The sequence below is a fragment of the Tinamus guttatus genome, unplaced genomic scaffold, assembly GCF_059628265.1.
Source record: "Tinamus guttatus ecotype Peru unplaced genomic scaffold, ASM5962826v1 Tinamus_guttatus_pri_ptg000043l, whole genome shotgun sequence".
Lineage (NCBI taxonomy): Eukaryota > Metazoa > Chordata > Aves > Tinamiformes > Tinamidae > Tinamus > Tinamus guttatus.
The window spans coordinates 181,633-207,036 of NW_028288577.1; the positions used below are offsets into that span (position 1 = coordinate 181,633).

Here is a 25,404-nt window from a genome sequence, read left to right on the forward strand (position 1 = left end):
AGCTCTGTGAAACCTAATTATTTTCAATTTTCTTTCAATGGGAGAATCGTACCACAGTTACCAAGTACTTTTCTGTCCTCCTCATCCAGCATTCTTGGCTGTGCAGAGGGCTGTTTGGTTTGTGTTGGAAGCTCCAAGAGGGCTGAGATGGGAATGAGCTGGGACCTGTGGAGAGATGAGGGTTTTCTCGGGGTCGGCAGTTCCGTTAGTTTCTCTCCGCATGGAGCGGTGTCTCGTGTTGGCGCGGCAGGACCAGGATTGACGTCTCAGTTTGTGCTCCCAGGGCTGTCCTGGAAGCGGTTGTCGCCGCAGGGCGTTGGGCTGGGCCCGAGCCGTGCGTCCAGGAGCGCTCCGGGTGGACCGAGCGGGCCGGGGCGGCAGCGGCCCTGCCTGCCCGGGGAGCCCGTGGCCACCCGGGTCCTCAGGGCCTGGCAGCTGGTGCTGCCGCCTTATCCTGGGGCCCCGAGGGAAAAGGAGGCTTGGGGAGCGCTGTGACCACCCTCCTGCTCCCGCTTTGCGCAGTCCTGCTCGGCATCAGCTACGGGCCTCCCCTCGAGGTTCTGATCCTTTTGATTCCTTCGATCGCTTCTGTTCACAAAACAGAGGTTTGGGTTCCGTTCAGGAAAAAGTAATAGGCAAGCTTCAGTATTTTGCCTTACGGTTATCTCTAGGATAAAGATAAATACAGATAAACTGAAGTAATCAGAATGTGTGTGTAGTTGTTTTTTATGGAGTGTTTCTGAAAGTACTCTCTGGCATCTCCAAAAGTTTTGAACGCTTTCTTAAATATGTAGATCTTAATGTAAAAAAAACTTAAAAGACTTGTTTCCTTTCTGCAGCTTCCCATAAAAGCTGGCCAGCAGAATACCCACACCAAAGTCAGCACAGAACACAACAAGGAGTGTCTCATAAACATTTCCAAGTACAAGTTTTCCCTGGTCATAAGTGGTCTCACCAATATCTTAAAAAATGTTAATAACATGGTAAGTTTTCTAATTTTGGTTTGTCGGATATTTTCAAGGTATTATTTACTTATATAGACTGTGCAGGAAGTGATTTGAAACTTGTCGAGTTGTTGCATGCCTTTTCTGTTTCAATTTGCTGTTTTCATCCTCCTGTGTAATAACGTTCGCCAGCAGTGTTGAGCTCTTGCATGGAAAGCTGGGAAGATGGTTGTGGCCGTGCAGTCCAAGACAGGTCAAGATCAAGGGGACTCCTCGGTGTTCCTCGTGGGAAAGGCTGGAGCCGGAGATGCCTGGGGCTCCCTGGGGAGCGGGGACACGATGGCACCTGTGAGCGGTGCTGGGATCCGGGGAGGCGACGAGGGGGAGCGTTTCCCATGGCATGGAAAGGTGTTCCAGGAGCGAGGAGGTGGTGCGGGAGGAACGCGGCGGAGCAGAGAGCGCTACCTGCTCCGAGCTGTTCCGGGAAAGGATTTAAAACTTAGCAGGAACTTTCCAGGCTGGTTTGTTGCTTTAATACTTGTATTTCCAGTCCATTGCCAGCTGGAGGTCTGCTGTAACACTGCAAAGGATTGATCAAATCAGAAATCAAAAAATACTGCCCTGCTCGAATGAGTTTGGCTACTTGTAATCCTTTTGAAAAGGGATTAATTTTAATTAAACGAGGATTGTCTCAGCCTAATAAGAGAAGGCTGTCTATACAATTGAAACAAATATCTGTGTATGATATGTAGATTTTGTGAAGAAAGACCTTGCTAAAAATGTCAGTAAAAATGACTCTGTTTGCTTTGCACTGAGGAGCAAGAGTTTCTGTGGTTGATGGAGAGAGCTGCTTGCGAGTCAGCAGTATTTTGAAAGGATTCCTCTGGTGGGAGGAAAGAACAGAATAAACCAACAGGCTGTCATAACGCTTGTGCTCAGAACAAAATCTTGAGGGTTTTGCTCTGCTGAAACTTGAAATTAGGTGAACTAACCTCTCAGGCGGCTTTAAATATAACTTCTTTTGAGTTACTTCTACATTGTGCTCCCTCTGCAGGCAGTATATTTTTGGCCACTTTTTTCTTCTGCTTTGTTTTGTGCTCTCAGTGCTAATATTGTTTGAACTAGTCACTGTTGTTGGCAATAAAGTTGGGTGCCTGGTGCACTTGTGCCTGCAGCTTCTCTCTAAAGTGTAGCATCTGCTTGGAGGGTCTCATGGCTGTTTCTTCCTGTGGTCTGTGCTGAATTTTGCTGCACTTGAACGAGTTTGTAGATATGGATTTGTGGTAACATCAGTTCTATTAAGTAAGGTTTTGGCAATGAAAGGCATATTTGGAAAAATCATTTAAAATGATACTAAAATAACTCCTGAAAAGGAGTTTATATTTACTGCTTTTATTTCTAAAATTAAAGCCAGAGTAATAAAGGAGCCATAACTTATTGGGCCACTATGCTACGTTACTGTAACGTGTTACAAGTGAAATTTTTGTGCCTCAGATGAATCTGCATCCTTTCTTCTTCTAGAGAATATTTGGTGAAACTGCTGAAAAGAATTTATATCTATCTCAGCTGATTATCTTGGATACACTGGAAAAATGTCTGGCAGGGGTGAGTAGTTAGTGTAAGTCATATGCTTGTGTGTCTGTTATTACTGGTATTAAAGTTAAAACTCATCTGATTTAGAGAAAAGTAGGAGTCATGCTAATTCATGCTAAAATAAAAAAGCACCAAAACTTGCTATAAATACAAGTAGTTAATATTAATGATGAGTTAAGGATTTGTTGAGTGGATATTTTTCCTCCATGAAGTCAGTGATGATAATTTTAGTAATAATAATTAGAGCCCATTTTAAAACTGAATAGATCACCCTTCCTGATACTCAGCTTGGTTGTGGAGTTAAAAACAGTGGTTTACTTAATTCTTTAAAAAGAATTGCAGACAAAAGTAATCAAGTCTACACATGTATATGAACTGAAATATGAAATAAGAAAGTACATGAACACAAAGGTTTGGATTTGGTTAATTAGTATCATAGATGTTTATACAATGCCAGTGGTATTTTGCCTTCTACTTTTTCAAAGAGATGCTTGAGCTCCCCCCCCCCCCAAAAAAAAAGAAAGAATAGTTTATCATGTTAAAATAAGAAAATAATTCAGTGCAACTATTATAATACTATATTACTAAGGTTTCTGCAGACAAGGTTGATTTTTCTTGAGAGTTCTTGAGGGTTTTTTTTGGTGATGCAATGTTATTTCAGTTTCGTGTAATTTTACACACAGCAGAAACTTTGCTATCACTATTCCAAAGATTACTTTTGCAGGTGTTTCCTAGTTTACATTAGTTAACCACGTCCAAACTTCCAGTGGGAGTCCAGTCCTGAGGTTTCCAGTCAGGGCTGTGCTGAGAAGCAGTTTGCTTTTACCTTTGGGATGTGAACGGCTGTGCAGCTCACTCTGCTGAACTGTGTAATTGCAAAGCCAAACTTCACTGCGAGCAAAATTCATAAAACCTCTCGTTCATTCCTTTAACACAAAAGGTTTTTTTGTTTGTTTGTTTTTTCTTAAAAAAAAAAAGCTATTTTCCTGGCTGAATGTCATGAAATCATCTCAGCTCTTTGATGTTTCCCTGTAACTGCTTTTGGAGGTTCTTTCTTTATAAGGTAATGAACATGCTGTGGTTAGGTTTGTCAAGCAGCATATCTTTTATTACAGTACCGAAACAGTCTGAATAATCATGAGTTCTTCTAAATTCACAAAAGATTCAGGTAAATATGCTTTGCAGAATAGTTTCAGCTTTTTAAGGTAAAGTGAATGCCTCTTTTAGGCGCTTTTTTTTGTATTTGATTCAGTGGGTCAAAAAATTGAACTTAAAGTTGAACTTTGTTTCTTGAAACATCTTTTTTTTCTGATTCATGATGATATTTGAACAGACTATAATTGTGCTGAATGCTTCCAGCTCTCTCAATTCAAATGAGAGCAAGTTGAGCCAGTATACATTTAATACGAGTGAGGCAGAGCTCTATGCAGACAGCGTTGCGCTCTGTCGTGTCTTCGGATGTGTTTCTTGCTCCCCGTTCTTGCTCAGTGTTTCACCCAAGTTCTCATGGCAACAGGACTCAGGTCAACTAAGTGGGAGTCTCTGAAACTTCCCAATTCCCTATGGTAAATTCATTGGTAGAATTTTATAAAGCTTTAATGTTGACCCTTCTGTTAAAACTTGCTCTTAGTAGAGCAAAGTTTCACTTCAAATTCTTTTGCAAATAGTTTCCTAATGTCTCATACTGTGCAAATTGGCAAAAATTGGATTTTTGTTCTGCAGGAAAGTTGAGCCATTTTTGACTTGTATAGCACAATCCCAGGCAAGAGCTCAGGAGAATCACCGTTTTTCAGTTCATTTAGAAAAAATATTTACCTTCAAAATACCCTGGTAGGAATACTATCCAAAAGCAAAGCAAGGGTAGGTGTTTTGCCCTTTGAGCTTCCATTCAAACAGCAATCACTTAATGCTCTACTGCTAATACTTTACCCTGATCAACAGGATACAGTCCTCACAACAGGAATGTACTTAATTTCAAAAATAATTTGGTATTTGGCTTGGTATTTGATGGTATTATCAATTTAGTGTCCTACATATTTTGGAGTCTAACCTGAAAAATGTAAAATTGTGTGAATATGGGTTATTGTCAAAATGAAAAAAAGCCTTTTCTGTGGAGGCTGCTTATAGCACAGTGGTGCCTGCAGGCAGGGTTGGAAGATCAGATTCAGGTCCTGTGATACCAGTGGCTAGACACTGCATATCCTACAAAATGAAATTTCATCGAATATGGAATGTTTGTTTTCAGCAACCGAAAGACACCATGCGACTCGATGAGACTATGCTGGTGAAACAGTTGTTGCCAGAAATCTGCCACTTCATCCACACTTACCGCGAAGGGAACCAGCACGCGGCTGAGCTGCGCAATTCGGCCTCTGGGGTCCTGTTTTCCCTTAGCTGCAATAATTTTAATGCTGTGTTCAGCCGCATCTCCACCAGGTAAGAGCTTTAGTAGCTTAGCTTGGCCAGTGCATGAGAAAACTGAACAAATACTGGGGTCTAGGACATTTGCATGAATTGCAGCCTTTTGCATCTGAGAAAAGTTAGCTATGTAAAGATAATTCAACAGACAGTTAACTGAAACACTTCCTACCTTTTGAAATTTTGCTTGAATTTCAGGTTATAAAATGTATGCATTTTATATCCATTCCAGATTCCAGCATATTTCCTGTGTGCTATATATATTGCACTGCTTTTTAATCTACTCTTTTAAGTGCAAGTCAAATGCTATTGCAGAGTGAAGCTAAAGATAACTCATAAATGTATTGCTGTATCTCAAAGTTGAATAAGTAACTTCTGCTTTAATAATTTCTGTTTCAAGTACACAGACTTGGCAGCATGGAGGGCTGGTTTTTGCTCAATAAACTGATAATATTTAGTTATGAATCAGGAAACAATTTTATTTGCTCCTTTTATAGGAAATAATTTTCAGGCGAACTTTTTTGACAGTCTTTGAATCTACACCATGACTCTCAACTTATTCATACGGCTGTGGTATAGCCTAGTTCTTAGGCTACAAAACCATTCATTTACCATCATTTTGAGCTGGTACACTTTGGGGGGAGGGTGGTTGTTTTTCCCTTGTCCTGCTTCCTGCTTTGCGATAGCTCGCACAGAAACAGTTAAACGTTTGCCCGGTTGTTGCTGATCTCCACGGGGGTCAGCTTGCCGACAGTTAGCGTTGCTGCTCTCTTGACCTGGGCTTCCTGTTTAGGCATATTTCTAGGCCTCGTACAGCAGCTGGGGGAGTTTTGGCATGAAAAGCCCAGCAGTGGGGACCTTCCCATTCCCAGCGTGGGCTGTTAAGTTTCCCTGGCGTTGAAGAAATGAAGAGCAGCTTTTGTGTGTAGTACTAGAAATCGCATTCCACGTCCAGTACACATCTGTAGGGCTGGAACACGTCACGGCAGTCTTCGTGTGTGAGAACATGTGATTTAGTTATTAGTGGCTAAGGATCTGATGAGATGTTTAGTAAATTATTTAATACAAAAGTGTGAAGATGTACTATAGTGCTTAGAAGAGCATGATTAACGTTGATCCTGTTTCTTTGGGGGAGGAAAACGTGGAGCTGCATTAGCTTGCAAAGAGCAGTTGTAGCTCACAACAATATTAAGGCCCATCAGTCATTGCTCTGCTCTAGAGAAGTTAGCACAGCACAAGACATGCTGGTAAGGGCCAGTAGGGAAAAGGTGTCGTGATTCCATGAGTTTAGTATTTAGATGGAAAGGTGACATTGACTACTGCTGCAATATGGTAAATAACAGAAGGATTTAGGCAAAGCTTGGTGCAAGCAGAGTACCATGAGATGGTGTTGATCTCTTGTTAGATTCAGCATTATTGTCTCTACATGTGTATTCAAGGTGAAGATGGAACAGAAGTGTTGTAATGTAGCTCTTAATCATGCACGGTCTGTTTTTCATTTTTAGCTTGGAGATGTTCACATGAGAATATATGTGGAGATGATATAATGTGATATTCCCCTGATATTCAGATGTTCAGAGTCATACTGATCTGGCGTTGTCTTACTGAGAAGCTGGTTTACTTTGTGTGTTTTTAGATTGCAGGAGCTGACCGTGTGTTCAGAGGATAACGCTGATGTTCATGATATCGAACTTTTACAGTACATCAGTGTGGACTGTGCAAAACTCAAACGACTCTTGCAAGGTCTGATGTTAACATGTTTATCTAAATATTTTTATTTAAAGATGGCTGAAGATGACACAAGCATATTGATATGTATATCTTTTTATTGTTGTATTTTACTCCATATATATATATATATATGTATTTGTCAGACTATTTTTTAAAAATTTCATTAGTGTAACAGTATTGGTGTAAAAGTTGCTTTGCGCTTCAAACTATAAAACTTCTGTGCTGCTTTTTAGAACCAAGTTTTTCTTTCAAATACAAAAATGTTTTTTCTTTGCAGAGACAGTATTCAAGTTTAAAGCCCTAAAGAAAGTAGCTCAGTTAGCTGTTATCAACAGTCTGGAAAAGGCAAGTATTATTTATTTTCGGCTTCATCGCTTGTTTACAGGCGATCTTTAATTTTAGAATTGCTGTAATTCAATAGTTTTGTGTAGACTGTGTGGTGGTAGATCCCTTCAATGCATGTGTACTTTACAGGAAATGTTGAGTCATTAGAAGTAGGAATGGAAGCTCTCTTCACTGAAACACATGATGCAAAAACTTTTTTTTTTCTTAGCTGTGGAATGTAAAGGGCTTTTTGTGTTATCTGCAGGCGTTTTGGAACTGGGTGGAAAACTATCCTGATGAATTCACAAAGCTGTATCAAACACCACAGACTGATATGGCTGGTAAGACATAACAAATGACTTAGTGTTCAAAAGTTGGTTTGATTTTTCCCCCTGCTCTTCTCCCCCGTAGAAGTAGTGAAGGTTTTTTTCCTAAAACAACCCCACATTCACTTGGTTTTTGTGCTCTTCTTGCTTCTTGTGCAGCTTGCACAGTAAGAAACATTTTTCTGTCAACCTTTGTCTGGGCAGGCAGGGCCATGGTGAAGTCTTTTCTCTCCTGACTCAAGTCTTAACGAGCTTCATTCGTTGTTCACAAAACAAGAAAAAACAACCTAAAAAATGCCAACTCTTAAATGTGTTTTTTAAGAACTGGTTTAAAGAAAGTCGCATGCATTTGTCTCTCGTCAAAGAGATGATGGATCTTTCTTATTTTTTTCCCAGATAAATCATGACTCTGGTAGCCTGTTCTTTTTCCCCAGTAGCATGTCAATAACATGCAAAACAGAACCTTATCCTGTTTAGAAGGAACTGTCCTGCTGCTCTCTCGAACTTATTTTTCACTTCATAATTAAAGATAGTACTCAACTTGGCTATGTTTTGTGCAGATTGTGCAGAGAAGTTGTTTGACTTAGTGGATGGCTTTGCTGAAAGCACAAAGCGTAAAGCAGCAGTCTGGCCACTGCAAATCATACTGCTAGTCCTGTGTCCTGAGATAATCCAAGATATAGCAAAGGATGTGGTAGAAGAAACTAAAATGAACAAGGTAAGAGAAGAAAAATATCTGAATTCTGGTATTTAAAGAGAGCTTGTCTTGGCTTATTCTATATTAAAGGTGTATTTAATGTCTTTTTCTTCTAAAAAGCGCATTACATTTCCATATGTAAATTTCTACATCCTTATTAAAATTATAGCCTAATGTATATTCTCTCATTGTCAGTAATTCATACAGGCTGTATTTCCCAAACAAACATTGGTTCAGAATTTGTACCATTCCCTGGAGATTTGAATCCCAATGTTGTGCTTCCGCTGCCTCCACTGGCAGCAAGTTTAGCACTGCTTCTGTCTGGCTGTGTTGTATCATTCTTTGGTTCTGCAGTGTTTGTGCTGTGTTCTCTAACTGCGGTGCCTGCAGCAGATGTGGCACATGCATTATGTTAAAGTGTAAAACAAAATATATACTTGTCGCATCAAAATTGCCCTGGCATGTCCAAAATTAATATGTAATAAACATAATGTGTCTCCAAAATAATGCATGAACTCAGGTTGCTTTTTGCACCCCATATCCCTGACTTCTGATCAGAAAGCACCGTTTTGTTTAATGCTTAAGAATCTAAAACTGACTGTAAATTACCAAACCTCTGGTTATACCTTTTTTGGTTTGAACAGAAACTGTTCCTGGACAATCTCAGGAAAGCCCTTGCAGGCCACAGTGGAAGCAGACAGCTGACTGAAAGCGCTGCTATTGCTTGTGTTAAATTGTGCAAAGCATCTACCTACATCAACTGGGAAGATAATTCTGTCATTTTCCTACTAGTGCAGTCCATGGTAGTAGATCTTAAGGTAAAAAAGAAATCTTACTTTCCTAATTACAGTGAATAAATTTGAATTTTAAAATGCCGGAAAACATTTTTCTTCTTAATTGACTATCATAGTATTTTTCAGTGGAAGATTTTTTTTTTCTAATTTCAGCAGAAAATCAACTCAGTTGTTTCATTGCCTGTTTCATTCCCTTAACTATTTTTGCTTATGCCCTGCTTTCTTTCTGCTGAAGTTCTGCATTCTGCTCTTTACTCAGCATTTCATGGCTGAAAAGGCACTGGATATTTTTTTTATCTTCACGTTAAAATACAATCATATTTCAAAGTTTTTTAGAAGTAGTGATTGATTTATTAGAATTAAAAGGAATATGAATTGAATATTTTAGGTTTAAGTACTAAGAGACAGTTCAAAATGTAAATTAAGAACAGCTTCTATCTCCTTTTTCCTCCTGTGATGTATTGAAGGTAGACAAGAATAATCTTTGTATCTGATTATTTTATGCATAGAATTTGCTGTTTAATCCAAGCAAACCATTCTCAAGAGGCAATCAGAATGCAGATGTAGACCTTATGATTGACTGCTTAGTTTCCTGCTTCCGCATAAACCCTCGCAACAACCAACACTTTAAGGTGAGACCACTGCTTACTGGGACCTGTCATTTTCTCCTCATGCTGTCGTTGGCCTGGGAATTATCAAAGACTTGCCAGCAGCAACTGGACGTTCATAAATAATTTCAACCTTGTAAATATTCCTTAGTAATAACCCTCTTCATGTTTTTATAAATCTGTTCTTAGCTGGTTGGACATTCTTATTTTTATATTTGACATTTTTTCCAATGTAACAAAAAGGCTCCAATGTGTTACTCGGTGTGATAGGAGAGATGTCAGAGAGAAATGTGTTCCTAAATGGCCTTTATGAATTATTTTTGTTGCAGATCTGCTTGGCCCAAAATTCCCCTTCGACATTTCATTATGTACTGGTAAATTCACTCCACCGAATAATCACAAATGTAAGTTCTGAAAGTGTTTAAGAAGTCTGTGGCTTCTCTTCATATCAATATCTGGTTAGTAAATAGAATTTAAATGGCAGAGCAAATCTTGTTGCCTTTATCCATGCAGCAAGAGTTGTTTGTTACTAAGAAGGACAATCAAAATTTTGTTCTCTGTCTTCCCATTAGATTACCAGTATAAGAATGTGTATTCCAGTATAAAATTTCAATATAAATATATCTTAAGTACTCTTTGGTTTTATATTATGTGCTGCTTTACTCCTACATGAGAAACTTGCACCATACCAAGTCATACAATATCTCCTGCTACTTCTAGCATATTGCCGTGGAAGTTGAGGGGAAGAGTCCGCTTTATGATTTTGTCTAGAGATCTGATACAGCGTAATCTGAAGCAGTGTTAAATAGTAGAGTGCCAAAATTTGAGAGTTTGTGTAAGTGTTCATCTTGAATTTGTTACTCTGGATTCTTACACCACTGAAATAGGACTTTATACCATTCAGAAATATTTTCCTGATCACTCTGGGCATAGAGGTTTGGTTTTCTCAGCGCTGAGCAGCCAGCCTTGCTTAATTTACATAACCTCTTGTATTTCATTAATGCAGCATGGTAGTGAAAATACTACGTTAAAAAGGTATTGGGCATTTTGACAATAGGGGGAACATGCTGCTCTAAGATACGAAGGTGTACTGGAGCAGAAATAGTAAAGTTATTGTAGGTATAGTTCTGTTAGATTTTTTTGGTACACTTTCAAACTAGGTGCTATTCTTTATTTAATATGTTGTGTTATACAGTATTTCAAAGATTACTAAGCATTTGCAATATCAACATTCTGTTTCATTCTGTATGTCACAAGGAATTGAGTACATATTAAATGCTCATTTTGAAGTATTGCTTGTTAGCTTTCTGTATCCTGGAGTCTGTCATGGTTTCCTGTAGTCCCAGTTTCAGAGTTGGTGGTTATGCATAAAGAGTTATAATATAGTAAGCAGCTAACTTGGAAGTATTGCTTTTGCTGCAACTCATCTAAATATTACTGATTTTGTGGCTAAAATGAAAACTTAACAGAACAGCAATGTTGTGTCAATCATGCCTGTCTGTAAAGGTGGTTTATCACAGCTTTTGTAACTTACAGATTTTAAAATAAATGAGAATGTCACCCGTGTATATCCCATATACTGCTTGAGCATTCCTGCCTTTTAATTCTAGTCTGCATTGGACTGGTGGCCCAAGATTGATGCTGTGTACTGTCATTCCGTGGAGCTTCGCAGCATGTTTAGTGAGACGCTTCAAAAAGCTATTCAAGGCTGTGGGGCACATTCAGCAATTCGCATGACACCGGTAAGACTTGTACAGAAACTGTTAAAACACAAACCTGTTGCTTTTTCTGTGTCTCCTTTCCATTCCTGCTTCTTTATTCATCAGCTTTAGCCTGGAAACCAGAGAGGGGGAAACACTGCAATCCAAAAAGCAACGGAGCCCCATACATGCTCTGTAAACTTGCAGTTCTTGTTGTGTTGACTACCTACTGGTAGTCAGTTGGTGATGTATGTTTTTTAGTTTTCATGCTGCTTCAAAAGTGGCAGCACAGAAGTATTCCTTCTGTAACTATCCCCTATGGCTAGTTGTCTATTTTAAGCTTTTTTTGCTGTATAAATAGCTAGGAAATATATCCATTTTTGTTGCCTCTTGGAAAAAATAAAGTCATACTTTCACATGCTAGGTTTTCATAACTGCAAGGCTTTTACCATGATTGGCATGGTTATTTCTTTGTCCTGCTTTCTACTGAGCCAGTTGACTGTTTGGCCTCAGTGGCAGCAACAAAATAATAAAGATTTTTTAAACATTATGAAATAAAGTCAATACTCTTGATATTCGAGGAAATCTTGGGTAATTCAAATTAAGATACCCTTTTTTAAGTTTATATTCAGCTATATTGCCTTTGTTCTGAACTTTCCCTGGAGGACTTTTAACATGTCAAGTTAACCAGCTAGTTTTCTGAATTGCAGCCCCCAAACATGATGGATGTTTAATTTAGAAGGAGGCCGACAACAGTATGCAAACATAATCCTGTTGGGCCTCTCATATGAAAGAACATAAGCAAAATAGGGCAAAATATCCTTTAGTTGAAAGCTACATCATGTTTAACTTACGTTTTACTTATATATATATATATATATATATATATTCATCTGTTGAGAAACTAGCAGGGGTGTTTTAATGGCAGCTCTGGCACTGATTGGTGGCACTTTGTCTTCTGCTTCCTTTCGGCTCTCGTTGGCTGCTGTCGCTCGTGGCCAGGTGCCACCCAGGCCCTGGTTTGCATGGCGCGGGGCCGCTGCTGCTGCAGGCAGGAGCCCTCGGAAGCCCCGCGGAGGGGCCTTGTCCTCTCCGTGCGCGGCTCCCGCCGCAGCCGCGGCTCTTCTCGCGGGTGCCGGAGGTGGCAGCCCGCGCCCGGGAGCGCGGCCGGCGCCGCCGTGGCGGTCGCAGCGCGACCCCTTCCGCGCGCCAGCCGAGCCCCGGCTCGGGAGCAGAGGCTCTTTGGTGCTTCTCTTTTCTTTCTGCCCTGCGCTTCTCTACCCTGATGCCCTTCCAGAATCTCCCTGCTCTGACAGTTAGAATTGTTTTTCTGATTTCCAGCCTAAACATATATATGTGCAGCGTATCCCTCTTGCTCCTGTGCCAGTGGTGTTTTTAATCTTCAAACCAGTGTTTATCCCCTTGATGGATTTGCACGGAGCAATCACAGCTCGTTGTTTTTTGGTGGTCTTTAGTTTCTGCAAAGCAGTTTATTTACTGTACGTTCTTACTAGTGCTTTTATCTATTTTCATTTTCCCCCAGTTTGTTTTATGCAAGATCTTGCACGTGCAACTCACTGACTAAAACATTTCTCAAACTTTAAGGACATAACAAAATGATGCTATATGCATTTTTAAAAGGAGGCTTTTAAGTAGAAAGCTGTGTGATTTTACTTGAGTGAATTTAATATACCTCCTGTTAAGTTTTTCATGGATGATGAGTTATAGATTATGTAAGCAATACAGTTCCTAAAATGTTTAATTATAACTCACTACGTAGAGTACCTCATTAACAATTTCTGTGATTTTTCTTCCCGTTAGAGTCTCACATTTAAAGAGAAAATGACAAGCCTTAAATTTAAAGAAAAACCTACAGATTTGGAAACCAGAAGCTACAAATTCTTGCTGTTATCCTTGGTAAAATTGATCCATGCTGATCCAAAGCTTTTGCTATGTGTAAGTATATCATATTATTTATTAAAATACTAAAATTTATTTGTGAAAATGCTGCAGAAGTTTTTAAAGTTTCATTAACCTTCATACTCACAGTAAGGACCTTAAACTTCACTTTTAGAAGTACCCAAATGATACTAGAAACAAATAAAAATTAAAAACTTAATCCTGGTCTGTAGGATACTTCCCTACTCCTTTTTATTTTTTTTCCCCCTGGTTTTAGTAGGTCCAGACTGTATAAGGAAGATGGCAACAAAAGAAAATCTAAAGACCGAGAATAGCTAATAAAAAGATGGGTATAAATCTTCATAATTATGAAGGAGAAAAAAGGAAGGGAATAGAACAGGAAGAAACTTAAGTTGAGGGGGAGGGGAAGACAGATCAATAGTATCTTCCATAACGTTGAATAAAGGAAAGATAGGCCGTGGTACTGTAAAAAATGCTGAAGATTCATCAGGCTTATGTAGAAAGGGGACCATCATTTAACAAGTGTGATGTTCTCCTGGTTTGACGTGGAATTGAATGTTCTGTTCTTCATAAATATTCTTCTGGGGCTTTGCAAGTCTTCTGTGTTTCAACTCCAACGGAGAGCAGCAAATGTGAACTAAATGTCTACCAAAGCTGAGAGCTGTGTAGGTTTGGAGAGCGTGCGACAGGCAGTGATGTGTTGGGTAGTGCTAAGATCTAATCAGTCAGTGCTAGACATTTTATTTTTCTCTAGTTTGTTTATTGTTTAAATTAAAAATATTTTAGTTGGTCAAGGATATGATGCTTAAGGAAGAGTCATCATAGTGTAAGAAGAAACTAGATGCTCTGTTAAAGATCCAGAAACCCACCTTGTTTAATTACAGGAATATTGATGACACAGCTGCCTCAGTGATAAATGTCATGATCTGTTATTTAAAAAATTATATTTTTCAACTTTCCTTTTTATTATTTAGAATCCAAGGAAGCAAGGACCTGAGACACAAGGTAGCACTGCAGAATTAATTACAGGCCTTGTACATCTCGTTCCACAATCCAGCATGCCAGATATAGCACAGGAAGCCATGGAGGTAAGGGGTACACGTCGTGGTGACATCCTTGTTGTTAACGACAGCTACTTAGAGATGGAAAAAACTTGGGCTGCTCTTAATTATGCAGTTTAATTTGAGTTTAATTTTATTATAGTTATTGCTAGGTTCATAATTTCTCGCCAATAATTTTTCTATTTGTTAATCTTGGACCAGTTCAATTTTCATCAGATAGGTATTTCTTTGGAAACTATATTCAGCTAATGTAAAAATAGTTGATTTTTGAGCTCCAGTTGATCTGGCTAAGTCAAAAGCCAAAGTTAAATTTTTGGACCATATTTCACCAGCAGGCTCCTAGGTATGGTCAAAACCTTTCTTACGGTGCAGTTTTTCCTAGTGTAGGTGATTACAAAATCAAGCTATTTGCCTGTCCTGATTTGGCAGAGAGCTTGAACTACAGATACTTTGTTATTGCCATTATAAATTTATATCTATAAGATTGTTTGCTTTTTTTTTTTTTTTTTCCCTCTGATTGATTCTTTCACTATTAAAGCCAAAATGTATTTTTTTAAAAAAACTATAAACTCCTATTTTGTGTACAGTTTTATATACATATTTGAATATAGAACCCTATGTAAATGTCTCTAAAACAATATAAAAATATTAAATTTTAAAAAAATGTAATTAATATACGATTGCACCTGAATTCTGCATAGAATTCAGAAGTACTCTGTGAATTTTGGTGTTTAAGTGATACTCTTAACTTATTGTCAATTTAGGCCTTGCTAGTTCTTCACCAACTAGACAGCATCGACTTGTGGAATCCTGATGCTCCTATAGAAACATTCTGGGAAATTAGGTAAGCTAACTTTTGTGTAGTAAGAGAAAAGGCTGTTCTCCTTTGTCTCTTCTTTTGAAATAGTTGTGAATATTTTTGGAAAAGCTGTGTACCGTCAGCATGAGTCTGCAGTCAAAATTATTTGTGTGTGTTCATGGAAAAGAAAAATCTTTCTTTTACAATTTAAGGCCAAAAATAACAACTTCCTGTTGGCTTTCTCAGTGACTTTCTTCAGTCTGTCATTAAGATGAGATAGTAGTTATTAGTTTTAAAAGTTAAGGGTTTTTCCTCATGGCTATTTAATTTTTTTTCTCCTTTGGGGATGAGGGAGGGTGGTGCAAGGCAATTCCCTGTGTGTGGATTTGTTAATTTTGACTCTGACACCCTCACGTGAAGGAAGTTGTTTGCCCTGGGTCTCCTTTGTCATCTTGCCTTCCATAACTTCACAGCAGCTGCAGTTGATTTCTTGGAGGATATTGAGGCAATTAGAGTTACAAAATGTTGGGATTACAGAAAAAGCTCAAAACAAAACGTGGGAATCTGTGAGCTTAGAATTAAGAACAGTGTCAGCAAAAGTATTTTGAAAAAGTTTGGTGATCTCATCTGAACTGGTACAGGTGCTTCTTTTAGAAGATAAGGAATTAATGTCTAGGAGGAAGGTTTACTGGCCTCAACAGCTATTGGCCTGCCTGCCTGCAAAGTATGGCTTGTTATGGAATAGCTCGTGGCCAAGTCCTGCCTAGATGGCAGTAACTGAAACTCATTAATTTCTAATAGTTGAAATGAATTTGTGGTCTGTTCGGGCTGGGGGAGAAACCCATTGAAATTTACACTAATTTGGACCCTTTGGCAGTTTTAACAGAGAGTGTGAGGCCTGAATGGATATGAAGGAGGAACATCCCTAGATGTGTTCCTTCCAGAACAGAGTTGAGACACGTTGTCAGAGCAGTGTAGGTAAAGTTGTACTGCCACTGTCTGTGCTTATCTGTTCTGTGGATAAATGGAAGACTGCTGAATCGAGAGCTCTGGTGTCTGGACTTCTAACAAGTACCCAAATTGCGTAACTTCCTCTAGGGAACTAAGAGGCCAGTTGGGTGGTGGGAAGGTCAGAGGGGTGTGGTCATTTAAAGTACACACCTGTACTATATCTATTATACATTTAAAAAGATGACAGTCATATGTATTTATAGGATATTCATACTAATTGCCTATTTCTATGTAAAATTTAGTGATAGCATTTTCAAAAGTTTTGTTACTGGATGATAAAGCTAACGCTGAATTTCATTTTGCTGCAGTTCACAAATGCTTTTTTATATCTGCAAGAAACTAACTAGTCATCAGATGCTCAGCAGTACAGAAATCCTCAAGTGGCTGAGAGAAATTCTCATTTGTAGGAATAAGTTTCTTCTAAAGAACAAAGTAAGTAAATTTTAACACCTGTCTATTAAGATTATTAAAATAGAGTTAGTATCTTTCATTACTCCCTTTATTTGCAGGTTATTTTTATCCAGGAAAGAGATCTAATAGCTACACCTACACTTTTTTTTTTTTTTTTTTTTAATTTCCTGTCTGTTAAGAGAAAATGCTTTGTGTGAAGCATCTGTGATTAGAATGGTTAACTAAAGTTAGGTTTAGATTTTTTTTCTCTAACTTCACAGGTTGTTTTACTTGGTTCTCCTTGCCCAGAAAGTACATGTTTTGCAAAAATCCCAAAGTTGTTTTTGAAGAACATTTTGATACCTATTGCTAATTGCCTTAATACAAAAGCGAAATGCTCTACAAGGTGAGAAAAAGGGAAAGATGCTTGTGATAAAATATGTCCTCATGGGGTTTTTTGTATCTATCTCATTTTAACATCCCTCAAATTCTGGCTTCTTTCTTTCTGATGTGCTCAGGAGACTTTGTGCAAGCCAATCATTCTAGTGCCATTTTTGAGATGCCTGCTAGAAGTAAAACTAGACTTGCCTGGCTACTTGCCAGGCTACCATCAATGAGTGTAGCTTTACAAAGTGGTCTGAGCACACACGTGAAAGGTGTTGTGTATTTCTTCAACCTTTATCTTTATGAAATTTGTCCCTTTTGCCCTTAAAAACCAGAAATCCGTGACTTACTATTTTCTTCCCTCTCTATATAGCAGTCAGATAGGAGTTCCTGTCACTTTCTCTTTCTTTATGATGTCTCTGGAAGTGGAACTAGTCAAATTTCCCTTGACCACGAAGAGATGGTACGTTGTACTCCAGGAGCTACGCTCAGGAAAGGGAAAGGGAATTCTTCCATAGTAAGTAACATATGATAATTTTTTTTCAGATGTGTAGGGGAAAAAAATCAGTGTGATAGTAGAAATTTAATCAGTTTGGGGCTCCTTTTTTAAAATAAAATTAATTATTTCTTGGGAAGCGAAGGTTCTAGCAAGCTTTTATGTCCTAATGTTCTGTTTCTCTTTTTAGTCAATAACCAGCTGTATCCCTTATAATATCTCTGTGTAATATGCTGATTAATTTTGATTTGTAAGACTTGAAAAAGTTGCACTTTTTCAAATAATGTTGGCGAGTCTTCTTAGGATCACAGCTAGCATACCTATGCTCAGTAGTGTTCTGATCTTGATTGGGATTGCTTATTCCTACTGGAATAAAAGCACAGTTAAAGAAGGATATGAGTAAAGCTAAATTCAAAGAAAATTGTCATATTCATAAGCAATATTACCAAATTTGGAAATCTCTTTCCCAAGGAAAGTGCAGCAGGATGCAGTGGAACACCTATTTGTCCCCAAGCCCAAACAAAATTGGAAGTCGCACTATACATGTTTTTGTGGAGCCCTGATATCGAGGCAGTCCTTGTTGCAATGTCCTGTTTCCGGCATCTCTGTGAGGAAGCAGATATCAGATGTGGAGTAGACGAAGTCTCGGTTCATAATTTTTTGCCGAACTACAACACTTTCATGGAATTTGCGTCTGTTAGCAATATGATGTCAACAGGTAAGAATGATGCATATGGAAATTTTCTGTCTGCCTGTTTAATCCAACTGTTGTTTGGGCTTGAGTTTGCTAAATAAATTCAGATGTATGGTTTTATTTTTACTCCTGCTTTCACTGAAATATCTTAGTCTTGGGAATTGTCACAGAGAATATAGAATTTGGAGTATATTCATATTTGGAGAATATTCACAAGGGTTCTTGAGTGTAACAAGAAGTGTCTTTTTCTAAAGACTTTAAAAGGGGCATGCTCCTCTTGCTGGTTTGATGATTGCTTTCAAAGGTAACTTTTTGATGGAGGTTGATTTCTCAGGAAATGCTGGATAAGTGTCTTGTGCCCCTTTGTAGGAAGAGCAGCTCTTCAGAAGAGAGTGATGGCTTTATTAAGACGCATTGAACATCCAACTGCAGGCAACACAGAGGTAAACTTTCTTCTGAGTTCAGATGCATTTTCATATATAGTCTCCTTACCAGTAGTTCTGAAGGTAAATCTTGATGTGTCTTATTTTAGGCCTGGGAGGATACACATGCAAAATGGGAACAAGCTACAAAGCTAATCCTCAATTATCCAAAAACCAAAATGGAAGATGGGCAGGTGATTATGAATTTTTCCATAGGTTCCTATCTCAGAAATTTGAAGTAAACATTTATGCTTGTTTATTTTGAGGAATTGAGGTTTTAATTCAGAAAAAGGGGAATTGTAGGGGGGCTTAAGATCCATAAAACTATTCCAGAAAAATATTGGTAATTAGTTGTCCTCCGTGCCTATGGAGGAAATAAAGCAAATTATGGCAAATAAAGGGGAGTGGAGGCTGAGCTTAAGAATTAAGAAGATGTTGACTAAAGAATAGTGAAAACCCTGGAATACTGCTGGGGAAAGAGGCATTTTTTTCACTGGAAGATCTTTGGCATGTCTGAAGTTATCCTGTATCCTGCTTCAGAGCAGTGAGTGGACTGGACAACCCCCTGCAGTTCCTTTTTTTTACCTTGCTTTCTTTGACTTCTCTAAAAATAGGACCTCTGGATAAATTTCTGTTTATATTATGACAATAAGCCATACTTAAAAGACAAATCTTAAATCCTTGAGACAGGGAAAGATTTTTGGAGAACCTGACTGTGATTTTCAAATGACAAAACTGCATTTCAGAATACTTTAAATTCTGACGTCTCTCCATTATCTGTGTTTAATTGAAGAGGTTTCTTGGATCATTCTTTCTCAGGTTACCGAAAGTCTTCATAAGACAATTGTTAAGAGACGAATGTCTCACGTTAGTGGAGGAGGCTCCATAGACTTGTCTGACACGGATTCTCTTCAGGAGTGGATCAACATGACAGGGTTTTTATGTGCTCTCGGAGGAGTGTGCCTGCAGCATCGTAGCAATGCGGGACTAGCAACCTACAGCCCACCTATGGGCCCCGTCAACGAGCGTAAGGGCTCCATGATATCCATGGTATCCACTGAGGGAAATGCAGAGACTCCTGTGAGCAAATTCATAGATCGATTATTGACTCTGATGGTCTGTAACCATGAGAAAGTGGGACTTCAGATACGGACTAATATTAAAGATCTGGTGGGTTTGGAGTTGAGTCCAGCGCTTTATCCAATGCTGTTTAACAAACTGAAGAACACCATCAGCAAGTTTTTTGATTCTCAAGGGCAGGTAAAGTGTTGATATGTTCTTTCATATTTGTGTATAATAAAAAGCATTAGTCTTGTCTTTCACATAAGTAATTAAATTGCTGTCTGTTTCTATTTTCTACAGAGAACTTGGAAAAATTATGATATTTTAGAGCATGCATCCCTTTTTTGTATTTGTGCTTCTAGCTTTAATGTAGTTAAAAATATTACTGAGTTTTTAGTGATTTTACATATAGGTGTCAGAATACAAAATCTGTGAAAATGTTCTTAAAATCTCTATAGCTGAGAGATTAAATCTTGATATGTGTTGGAATTTTTATTAGGGGGTGCTAGGAAAACACTCATTCAGTAGGCTTTGAAATGCTACAGCTGTAGAAATATTTGATAAATATATGTGCAAGGAATTAAAACTAGATACTTTCTTCTTGTAGGTTTTGTTAACCGAGACAAATACACAATTTGTAGAGCAAACCATTGCTATAATGAAGAATTTGCTTGATAATCATACAGAAGGGAGCTCAGAGCATCTTGGACAAGCTAGTATTGAGACAATGATGCTGAATTTGGTTAGGTAAGAAATCCTGGCTGATCATCCCAAGCAGAGCCGTGCATTTCAGGAGTGAGCTGGACCCCTCTGGTTTATGTCTATTCTACTGGAGTCCGTGTAGGAAACAAGCTGATCATCTGATCCTCCCTGTGACAATTCTGACACCCTCAGTAATCATGGCACTTGTTTGCACTAATGGCATAAAGCATGCTCATGGAGAGTGGCTTTCTTAACTTTCGTGGCTCTTCCCACTGGTGTTTGGTGGACAAGGAGCAGCTGAAGCAGATAACTGTTGAGCTTTGTACTAACAGGGGGCTTCCTGGGCAGTAGTTCTGTGCTGTTCTTCAGCACACTTAAAGGCTGGCCCACTCGCTTGGGAAAAGCTTGGGCTCAAAAGAGTCACTAAGCAGTTTCGCACGTCTGCTGCAGTGCCCAGGGTGTCGGTTCTGACATGAAACTGGAAAGATTTGTCAAATGTGTGCGGTTTGTTTTGTGCAGTATGAAGTGTTTATTTAGTCTTTTTGCCTCTCTTTTTTGTTTTCCAGATATGTGCGTGTGCTTGGAAATTTGGTACATGCAATTCAAATAAAAACTAAACTCTGTCAGTTAGTAGAAGTAATGATGGAGAGGAGAGATGACCTGTCATTTTGCCAAGAAATGAAGTTTAGGTGAATATTGCATTGTAAAACTTACATAATATATAGATAGGTGCAATTTTCTTCTAAGTGATGGTTACATAAGTTAAAATTATGTCATGATGGAATTACTTCTACACATTTCTTTTTCTTTAGGTTTAATAATTTGGACCTCAGCACTTCAGTAAAATTTTTACTATGAGGATACTAATACACGTAGAAAATATTTTTTATGTGAAACAGACTGGAGGATTATTTTATACAATTTAAAAAAAAATGTATATTTTGATGTTTGGGGCAAGGATTGGAGGAAAAGAGGCTCTATATTTTATTTATGTGTTTTCATTGTTGTTTTTATTGTTTGTAAACAGGAACAAAATGGTGGAATATTTGACAGACTGGGTTATGGGAACATCTAATCAAGCAACAGATGAAGACGTGAAATGTCTGACAAGGTTAGAAACGGTACAGCTAAACTGTTTGTAAAGTCGCCAGCAGCATCCCGGGTGTCACTTGGTGTCCACATATCATCTGTGTTGTTTGGACACCTTGTGATAGCTTTTGTCCTCCCAGACATAACTTTTTAAAGAGTTAACTCCTGTAAAGATTCTCCTCACTTGCAAGAGGTGCAAGAAAAAGACACGTGGTGCTGGGAAGGAGAATTGGCAAGGGCAAGAAGGGGCTAATTCTACCCGACTCATCCACAGCTTCTTAACATTTTTATTTCAGAGATTTGGACCAAGCAAGTATGGAAGCGGTAGTTTCTCTTCTTGCTGGGCTTCCACTGCAACCTGAAGAAGGAGATGGAGTTGAGTTGATGGAAGCCAAATCCCAGCTATTTCTTAAGTAATTAGGCTTTTCTAACTCTTTGTGCTATATAATAATTCTAAAGTAGATGCACCATATGACTCTTACTACGAAGTATATTTCTACCAGAACTAATCTTATTATCCAACCAGGGATTACCTCCTCATATGATTTCACAAATCTCTACCTTATAGTTTATGGGAAGATTTTAATTTGGCAAACAGTTACTAAATTTGGCTTTGTTTCCTTTCAACATAGTTTTATGCTTAATTCATGAAATTAGCTTGCTTGTATTTTAGATTCTTGTCCTTGAAACTTCAGATGGTTTCAAAGATGACAGTCTGGAAAGATAGTCTAGTGCAATTCACCTGTTTGGTCTGAGCATTTAGGACTGGTTCTTTAAACGTTTAGAGTAAAAAGTTTAGAGTGAAAAAGCTGCAAAAAAGATGCAGGACAGGAATGACATTTTGGGGGAAACCTATGGTCTGTCTTCTGCTGTAGGTAAACCAAAGATTATTTGGTTTGTAGAATGCCTTTTACTTATCCAAGGGGTTTTGTGTTTTTGTGTGTTGTTTGGTTTTTAGATATTTCACTCTGTTTATGAACCTTCTAAATGACTGTAGTGAAGTTGAAGATGACAGCGCACAAACAGGCGGCCGGAAGCGTGGGATGTCTCGCAGACTGGCCTCGCTGCGGCACTGTACTGTTCTGGCTATGTCAAACTTGCTCAATGCGAACGTGGACAGCGGTCTTATGCATTCAATAGGTAAAGTGGTTAGAGATAACTGTGCATAAATGAATACATAATGAAGACATTTGTTTTTGAACTATGTTTACATTTTCCTTAGTAGTGTGGGGCTTGTTGTTTTTGTTTTTTAATCAGGCTTGGGCTATCATAAAGACCTCCAGACAAGAGCTACATTCATGGAAGTCCTCACTAAAATTCTGCAGCAGGGAACAGAATTTGATACTTTAGCAGAAACTGTGCTAGCAGATCGGTTTGAGAGGTTGGTGGAGCTGGTTACAATGATGGGTGATCAGGGAGAGCTTCCTATTGCTATGGCTTTAGCCAATGTGGTGCCTTGTTCTCAGTGGGTAAGTTCTTGTTTCGTGCTTCTATTTATGTGCTCTTTTTAACGTTAGGTGTGTTTTGTTTCCTGCATCTCTGCTAAGACTTGGAATGAAAATCCATGCAAGCGTTCAGGTGTGACAATACTGTAGAGCAGTAAGTTACACCCTGCTAGCCTTTTTTGGTATATTCCCTCCAAGTGTGCTGAGTCTAATTGAGATCTTGATTAGAACCTGAAGCTTGATAGAAATTTTTGGTTAATCTGTAGGAGTAATTTTATCTACAGGTGTCATAATGTATATATCTGTGTTGGCTGGTGTTATTTATTACAGACTATGTGCTGTAATGCAGACAAATAGGACTGTGTTCTCTAAAAGGTTTTTAGTAAGATGAATTGGACTTTGTTATACAGCAAAAGAATCATAGAACTGCTTTTTTATCTGGCCTAACTATTACAAATTTGTGCAATTGATATCATGGGAGAAATTTTAGGCAGAAAAATAGCAAAGGAAAAATTAAGAAATTTTGCATGCTTAGTTTGACATTCATGTGCACAATTTTAGAGCAAATATAAAGCACTGGCAGGAGCTGCTTGGTGATGTTCCTAATTTTTTCTGTTAGTTGCTCTGATGCACTGCTAGTCAGACTAACATTTTGTTGTTTTCCTTAAGGATGAGCTAGCTCGAGTCCTGGTCACGCTCTTTGATTCCCGACACTTACTCTACCAGCTACTTTGGAATATGTTTTCAAAGGAAGTCGAACTAGCAGATTCCATGCAGACACTCTTCCGAGGAAATAGCTTAGCCAGTAAAATAATGACTTTCTGTTTTAAGGTATGTTACCTAATCTGTATCTCTGCTACAGATCACTTGAGTTAGAGCAAAATATAATTATTAAAAAAAAAAAAGACTACCGAATCCTGTGGTGTTAAGTGCTGCTGTGGATGGCCACATATTCTGGTTTTCTTTCTTCATAGGTATATGGTGCTACGTACTTGCAGAAGCTTTTGGAACCTTTATTAAGGACTGTGATCACCTCCTCAGAATGGCAGCATGTTAGCTTTGAGGTGGATCCTACAAGGTTTGAGATACAAGGGGGGGAGGACACGTGTTTATAAATAAACTTGTCTCCCAGTCATCTTAGATGTAGGATTCCCTTTCCCTTGCTGTAAACGATTTTCCTGTGTCGTGCTTCTCCACTCCTTGCTCTGCTGGGCACATTCCTTGTACCTGCAGCCCTTGCAGCCAGGGCGCACTGTGCGGAGCTGTCTGACCCAGGGAGATGAGTTCTGTGGCATGTCCACGTTAGGCCCTCAGAGAGGCTCCTTGCTCTGCCCCTTTTCCTACTAGCTACCTCCTACCTCTGCATAGGCTGCAAGTGTGGGGATTTTCAGTAGTATCCAAGAGCATCTGCTTTAGGCCACAGAATTTGTTACAAAAGGAAAAGCGACTGGGTGCTGTGTTTTATTTGTCTTAATTTCGCTCATGCCCCTTGAAGGCTTGGAGTTACTAAGTGTTGCTCTCCCTCTGAGTCTGGGAAAGCTTTCCATGTTCTTTTTAGTAGCTTGCCAAAAGACAGGCCTCCTTTTTAAAACTTAAACACTATGTCTACCTCAAACTGCTTTTGGAGAAACCATCATCAAACTGATAATGCAACCGTCTTACCACATATGTATGTATCTCTGTATGGAGTGGGATGCAAGAATCCCATTTCTAGGTGTCTATTACTAAGTTTTGAAACTATCCATAGTATGTTATATAGTTAAAATATCAATGGAACCTTTTGTATAAAATGTCACTAATATTTCTGTAGGATTCCTGTTTACCCTCTGAAATAACGTTACCACTGAACATACAGTTGCAACTGATCAGCTTTACTTGACTGCTAGTCATACACTTATGGGTCTGTTTCAGGCTGGAGCCTACAGAAAGTCTTGAAGAGAATCAGCGGAGCCTCTTGCAAATGACAGAAAAGTTTTTTCATGCAATCATTAATTCCTCTTGCGAGTTCCCGCCCCAGCTGCGCAGTGTGTGCCACTGCTTGTACCAGGTACGCCGCAGTGGAGGGGCTGCATCCTCAGAGTCTGATTTCTGTTGTTCAAGTAATTATAAAAATCAAACCTCTGGTTCTGGCAGTTTGGAGCTCAGTTCAGTAGTGGGGGCATAATGGACGTATCTTAAGGACTGTTTTCAGAGGTTTTTTAAACAGCAGTCTAAGCTTTAGGGACTTAGCTGTGTTTTAGGGTTTGGGTTGGCATTCGGGAGGTGACTGTTATTTTTTAAGGAACTGAGTGACAGTTAAGAACTTGGAACTAATTTAATTGGTCCTATGTAAGGCAGTGTTATCCAAAAGGCTTTATAGGTGATGATAAACACGAACTCTGTGAATTAAACAGCTGCCTTGTGTGGCTGCTAGTTTTAAATATTTGTTGTTCTCTCCGTAAAGAGTGTGTTTAGTGAATCTGAGTGTGCTCGCAGAGCGCTCTGCCTGCTCTCTGCTTCTCTGCTCTGCTTGGCTGGTGCTAAAAACTCCCGTGGGGCCTGTCCCTGCTGCCCCGGGATCCATAGGAAACAGAGGGGCTGCCACACACGAGCTGGTAGAGCAGAGATCGAGAGCTGCACGCCCAGTTAGGTGCTCTGGAAGCTGCTTTTGGCCTCTCGTGCAGGAAATTGTATCTTAGGGTCTAAAATAAAAGGAGGAAAGTAGATTCTCTGAACTGTTTGGAAGGAAGGAAGGAGCACAAACCATGCTTGGTTGCATACAGTGTGGTTGTTTTTTTTTTTTTTTTTATCGTGG

General features: G+C 38.9%; 1 protein-coding gene across 2 annotated transcripts in view; it reads left to right on the plus strand.

The window, feature by feature from the left end:
• The window catches only part of NF1 (neurofibromin 1), a 78,729-nt gene that overhangs the window by 7,286 nt on the left and 46,039 nt on the right, over nucleotides 1-25,404 (plus strand). For both annotated transcript variants that reach the window (XM_088535659.1, XM_088535665.1), the window contains exons 2-30: nucleotides 840-983; nucleotides 2,466-2,549; nucleotides 4,783-4,973; nucleotides 6,592-6,698; nucleotides 6,964-7,031; nucleotides 7,276-7,351; nucleotides 7,897-8,054; nucleotides 8,678-8,851; nucleotides 9,337-9,459; nucleotides 9,765-9,839; nucleotides 11,046-11,177; nucleotides 12,957-13,091; nucleotides 14,030-14,143; nucleotides 14,881-14,960; nucleotides 16,235-16,358; nucleotides 17,074-17,217; nucleotides 17,668-17,914; nucleotides 18,260-18,333; nucleotides 18,423-18,506; nucleotides 19,132-19,572; nucleotides 19,982-20,121; nucleotides 20,643-20,765; nucleotides 21,104-21,187; nucleotides 21,462-21,578; nucleotides 22,124-22,305; nucleotides 22,423-22,634; nucleotides 23,280-23,441; nucleotides 23,585-23,688; nucleotides 24,522-24,657. In XM_088535659.1, the coding sequence (XP_088391785.1) occupies nucleotides 840-983; nucleotides 2,466-2,549; nucleotides 4,783-4,973; nucleotides 6,592-6,698; nucleotides 6,964-7,031; nucleotides 7,276-7,351; nucleotides 7,897-8,054; nucleotides 8,678-8,851; nucleotides 9,337-9,459; nucleotides 9,765-9,839; nucleotides 11,046-11,177; nucleotides 12,957-13,091; nucleotides 14,030-14,143; nucleotides 14,881-14,960; nucleotides 16,235-16,358; nucleotides 17,074-17,217; nucleotides 17,668-17,914; nucleotides 18,260-18,333; nucleotides 18,423-18,506; nucleotides 19,132-19,572; nucleotides 19,982-20,121; nucleotides 20,643-20,765; nucleotides 21,104-21,187; nucleotides 21,462-21,578; nucleotides 22,124-22,305; nucleotides 22,423-22,634; nucleotides 23,280-23,441; nucleotides 23,585-23,688; nucleotides 24,522-24,657 (4,035 nt within the window). The remainder of the gene's footprint in view (nucleotides 1-839; nucleotides 984-2,465; nucleotides 2,550-4,782; nucleotides 4,974-6,591; nucleotides 6,699-6,963; nucleotides 7,032-7,275; nucleotides 7,352-7,896; nucleotides 8,055-8,677; nucleotides 8,852-9,336; nucleotides 9,460-9,764; nucleotides 9,840-11,045; nucleotides 11,178-12,956; nucleotides 13,092-14,029; nucleotides 14,144-14,880; nucleotides 14,961-16,234; nucleotides 16,359-17,073; nucleotides 17,218-17,667; nucleotides 17,915-18,259; nucleotides 18,334-18,422; nucleotides 18,507-19,131; nucleotides 19,573-19,981; nucleotides 20,122-20,642; nucleotides 20,766-21,103; nucleotides 21,188-21,461; nucleotides 21,579-22,123; nucleotides 22,306-22,422; nucleotides 22,635-23,279; nucleotides 23,442-23,584; nucleotides 23,689-24,521; nucleotides 24,658-25,404) is intronic.